General features: G+C 40.8%; 1 protein-coding gene across 1 annotated transcript in view; it reads right to left on the bottom strand.

Moving 5' to 3' along the window:
• Nucleotides 1-2,149: 2,149 nt before the first annotated feature.
• The window catches only part of LOC126393620 (membrane progestin receptor beta-like), a 14,480-nt gene continuing 11,190 nt past the window's right edge, over nt 2,150-5,439 (bottom strand). The window contains exons 7-9 of the mRNA XM_050049895.1: nt 5,007-5,222; nt 2,814-3,597; nt 2,150-2,455 (exon numbers count right to left, since the gene is read on the bottom strand). Coding sequence (XP_049905852.1) covers nt 3,286-3,597; nt 5,007-5,222 — 528 coding nt within the window. The 3' untranslated portion in view covers nt 2,150-2,455; nt 2,814-3,285. The remainder of the gene's footprint in view (nt 2,456-2,813; nt 3,598-5,006; nt 5,223-5,439) is intronic.

Here is a 5,439-nt window from a genome sequence, read left to right as displayed (position 1 = left end):
ATATCCTTCAAACATAGGCCTACACTGTAGACCCATCTGCCTGTTTCTCTCTGACATCACTTTTTTCTTTTTTCAAAAAAAGTTGATGATATTTCTTCAGGGAGTGCAGTTATTTCCAGTGTGGGCTCCGTGCTTGCTCTAACAGACTACCACAAAGGAGTGGGGCCTAACAGAGGATCAATTAGCTAAACTAAACCCAAGAACTGGTGACTAGTTAGTTGTCTAACAGGGCTTTTTTAAACCTCACATCTTTACTTTACCATATTGAATCTCATATTTTACCTCAGAGCCTGTAAGTGTTAATCACCGACTGTTTTATTGCTGGTAATATTTTCAGTTTTATTAGTTGGTCCAATCTGCACTAACTTTAATGAAAGGTCCCATATAAATACAAAATAATCTGACCACATTCTAACTCAGCTGTGGTTAGAACCCCTCCTTGACCCTTCCTTTAGCGCCACCATCGGGACAAACAACAAAACATCTTTAGCTCTTCTATTGACCAGACGTCACCAGGATGTTGTTTGTTGTTGTGAATGTCCCTGTTTGTGGCTTTATTCTTTTCCTCTGCAAACTGAAGGTGTCTTACTAAAGAATTTAGTACCAAACAATCCTCAGCACTGCATGAAACTGCTTTGCTATGCACCCTGCCATGGCATGTTCTCCTTAAACAATAAAATACAGAGGGAGTGTTTATAGTATTTTATGGCAGTTCCTCTGACCACAGACAGCTGGGGCCGATAAGCTTATTAAAGCCCAATTCAAACTGAAACTGGAACATTATCAGCAGCCCCACCCAAACACTGCAACTGTCACTTACTGCTTGACTGGTGAAGCGAGGCCTGCAGAGCTGTGAGAGAGAGATAACAACATTCACTGTGCAATAAAAAAGTAGAATTCCCACCCCATGGTTGTATGTTTCCACGCACCAGTCAAGTTTCTCTTACAGTTTACATCCATGTCTGTTAAAACATGGATGCTTCACACACAGAAGATCTATACAATCAGCACAGTTTCAAGGTGGACACCCAAGATTAGTGTCACCAATTCAGTATCTGACCAAATGTCTCCCCTTTTACTTCTAAGTTATGACATTGAGTAATGGCCAGAGAAAGTGTTTTATGCAAAATATTATGATGTCACAGTGAAGTTGACCTTTGACCTTTTGGATATAAAATGTTATCACTTCATTATTTTATCCTATTAGACATTTGTGTGAAGTTTTGTCATAATTAGCAGAATAATTCTTGAGTTATGGCAAAAACATGTATTGTGAGGTCACAGTGATCTTGACCTTTGACCACCAAATTTTAATCAGCTTATTCTTCAGTCCAAGGGAACATTTATGACAAAGTTGAAGAATTTCCCTCAAGGTATTTATGAGATATCACGTTCACAAGAACGAGAAAGATGAGGTGACAATGACCTTGACCTTTGACCACCAAAATCTAACCAGTTCATCATTGAATCCAAGTAGATGTTTGGGCCAAAGTTGAAGAAAGTCCTCCAGGGCGCTCTTGAAGTATCGTTTTCACGAGAATGAGGCAGGCAAGGTCACAGTAACCTTAACCTTTGACCTATGACCACCAAAATTTAGTCAGGTGATTGTTGAGTCCAAGTGAACATTTGTGCCAAATTTGAAGAAATTCTCTCAAGGTGTTCTTAATAATAAGGGGGCAAGTACTTACGGACATATGGACAGATAAACAGAAATCATAATGCCTGCCGGCCACGGCTATTGCCAGCATAAAAAACATATAACTTGTTACTTATCACTACAGTGTCTAGTCATGTAAACTGTTTCAGCTGTATGTGAAGGTATTTTGAGATATTTGCCTCCGCCCAAGTGAGGTGAATTGAATTTTTGTTGTGTTGTTTGTGCTCAAAGGATTTAAAAGTTACATTTAAAATTTAACAGCAACATGGCTTTCCAAAAACAATGCCCCAGTATCTCATCATTTTAAGAAGTCAGTGAAAATATTATGTCAAATCAATTTAAGATAAAATTAAACTGTAATTTATTAAATTTATGCAAAGAAATTAGTATATTTTTCCTTAGACTGTGACTATCAGTGAAGTCTCTTAACAAAGGGAGGAGGACTTAAATACAGAAAAAGACACACCAGGCAAGCAGGTAGGATAACTTGAAATTTACTCAAGGATAAGGTCAGGATCAGGCTTACAGGTTTGCAACAGGATGGCAGTTTGAACAAACACATCTTAGAAGGGCACAACAGGTGAGCAGGGCAGGAACAGGCTGAAGATTGAAAAGATAGGAAGTTCAGATTCAGATGGCTGCAAAGAAAAGGTATAAGCAACATCGGCAATCTATCCAGAATAAAGAGGAGATGGGCTGGTATTACTGTAACTGTGAGGCATCATAGGGGAATGAGGAGCAGATGGATGAGAGTCAGGTGACTGGGAGAGATGGAAAAGTCTGAGGGCATGTGGTAGACTGGTAGAGAAAGGCAGTGAAGAGTAGAAGTACAAGAATGAACACTTATGCAGACATTGTGACTTTGCATATATACATATATATATATATATATACATATACATATATATATATATATATATATACACTTTATATATACACTTTATGTATATATATATACATTTATCTTTCTAAAATAATAAGCATGTTCCACGAGTTGACTTTCTATATTCTGAGACTAATCAGCTTCACCACAGCAGCTACTATTAGGAGCTAAAACTTTCATCATTTTAACATGATTTTTTGTGATCATACAAATAAATATAGTCCATAGTAACTTGGTTTCACTCATTTTGCAATATTTGACGTGTTATCTCACCTTTACAGTGTTCAGTCCTCTTTGCCCTGCTGTTATTACAGACACGTCTGTAGGGTTATGGTTTGTATTTCATATAGGCAATTTATTGTGATTATTATAGACAAAAAGTCAGGAGAACTCAAATCCATTTGTCCGTTCCAGTTCAATGTTTAAAGGTGAGCTGATTTTACACAATTTTATTCTGAACTGTTTTTTACAGTGTCTGACTGCGTGTTACTGGTCTGGTAAAACATAAAACATCGTATAGTATCAGAAACCAGAAAATCCAGAAGATCAGTGCTGGAGCTTGACGATGATCTTCTGCCCTGAGGTATGAGGGGCTCGCACACACACACACACACACACACACACACATTTAAAAAACTCTCATGGTCGTCGACTACAAAGTAAATCCCTCACGTGTACATGAAGTCACATCTTCTACCCTCTCCTCCTCCTCCTCCTTCTTCTTCTTCTTCTTCTTCTTCTTCTTCTATCTTTGCTCTTTCGTAAGCTGAGCTTGAGCTCGCCTCCTCATGGTGAGTGCTGTCATCATGCAGCAGAGTGTCAGGCAGGGGAATGAGGTGCAGGCCAGCAGGAGGTGCTCCTGTCCAAACTCCCTGACCAGTGCCGGGCGTCGCCAAAGAAAGTCGTGGAACAGTGCCTCCTGCTGGGCCAGTGTGCAGAAGGACAGCAGAATGTGGAAGAGCTGGTGGCTGTGACCGACAATGTCATAGCGTCCTGAGGAGAAGCGCTCGGGAATGGGGCAAGAGAAAAAGAAAGCTGACAGCAGAAACAGCACCACCTGGTGGAGAAATGATGAAAGACAGTTTGGGAGAAATCTGATTACTGACCTGCTGCATGTTTACATGAACTTACCCTCAGCAACAGGTCTAGAAAATGTTGTCTAACCATCAAGTGTGACTCCAAATATGTTCCCATGTCTGTTTCAGTCATAGTGGGGCAGAGGACAGCCTGACAGATAGATGTAGGAATGAGAAACTAATTGGGAGCTCAGTGAAAAGCTGCAGCACCTGTTTGTGCAGTCAACCGTAACTTCCACTGTAGCACAATAAAATGTTTCTCCATTATTACTGTCACTTTCATTTACATTAATTAATGTTTACTTGATTAGAACTGTCCCATTCTATCTTACAAGCATCATAGAACAACATTGTGTTTTTGAGTTTGTTTTTATATTCAGACAATTGTAGTGAAAATCTCAGGATGGAGACTAGATTTAAGTGAAACTAGAAACTCATAATTGCTGTGTAATGTGTGTGTGTGTGTGTGTGTGTGTGTGTGTGTGTGTGTGTGTGTGTGTGTGTGTGCTTTCAGATTTTTTTTTTTCCACTGGCCAAAACTTGTTCTCACCTCACACAGAAAGATCATCACCAGATCAGTTAAGAAAGCACAGAAAGTACAGATCCTGGTGCCAAAGATTGAAATCATTTAAGAAGTTATTGGTGCTGTGCGATCCCTGTGTAAATGATCTCTTAAGGCCCTGACACACCAAGCCGACTGTCTGCTGTTGTTGTTAATGTGCTAACTGGCTAACTAGTGTCTTGAATCAGTCCTACTGGTCTTCCAGTTTTCCTTTTGAATGACAAATACAGACTACCACCACCTGCTGCTACGGAACATTATTTCCTCTCACGCAGGCACCGAACGTAGGTGCTGGTTGGCCATTGGTTGCAGTCTTTGCTGATGTGGGTTTGGGCCTTTACATGACCTCACAAAGGCTGTAGATGGACCACCATCATTCACCATATTTGCCTTAGTTCCATTAAAAGCTGTGTTTTGACGTATATTTCAAAGTACTACATATAGAAACTGTAGAGAAGTGTGAAAAAGGCAAAACTCAACATAGATGAATGATGCTGCAGAACTGTAGTGTAGCAAAAACTATGAATACACATTGAATGTGAATACTAAATGATGAATAATTACAATCTATTATTTCTAATGATAATTACTTTTTCAGATTCAGACCCACAGGCTAGAGGGGTGGTACCAAGGGTGGCCAATCAGATTCTTGGGGGCACATGCCCCCCCACTTACTGTATGTGCATGTAAACTAGTTCTCTGATTACCTGTGTGACCTGGTTCTAACTGTGTGTGCATGTAAATGTACTAACTGATTAATAGATAATTGGATATTAAATCACTACAATAATAAAGTCAATGAACTGCTGAGTGAATAAAAAACATCACCTGCATGAAGTGCAGTGTCAGTGCAGAGTTGCTTGTCCAACTCTGGGTGGCGAGGCGATGTGCGATGGGGCTGATGTCCAGCAGGTAGGCCACGCCCATAGGCAGCACCTGGCAGAGCTTCCTGTGGAGCGGGTACGGCCGCCGGAAACGAAGCTTCGCATAACAGCAGGTGGTGCAGGATATCCAGGCAAGGAGGGCAGCGGCTGGGAGGAAGACCTTTGAGAAATGACATCATCAGTACATCTAAACACATTGCCAGAGGGTAGATGCAATACAGGCAAAGAGCATGGATACCAAGAGGCGAAGCTCCGTTGAATTTTTGCCAACAGCCACTAGGGGCGCTGCGGTAGCGCTGCCGCCATTTTGGACTGTTGAGCTTGGACTGTTGCGCCCAGACAACATGCAAGATGTCAAGGAGAGAGGAGAAAAAAAG

The sequence above is a fragment of the Epinephelus moara genome, chromosome 1 (assembly GCF_006386435.1).
Source record: "Epinephelus moara isolate mb chromosome 1, YSFRI_EMoa_1.0, whole genome shotgun sequence".
Lineage (NCBI taxonomy): Eukaryota > Metazoa > Chordata > Actinopteri > Perciformes > Serranidae > Epinephelus > Epinephelus moara.
Note: the sequence above shows the minus strand (reverse complement) of the source record. Positions and strands in the feature narration are given on the sequence as shown.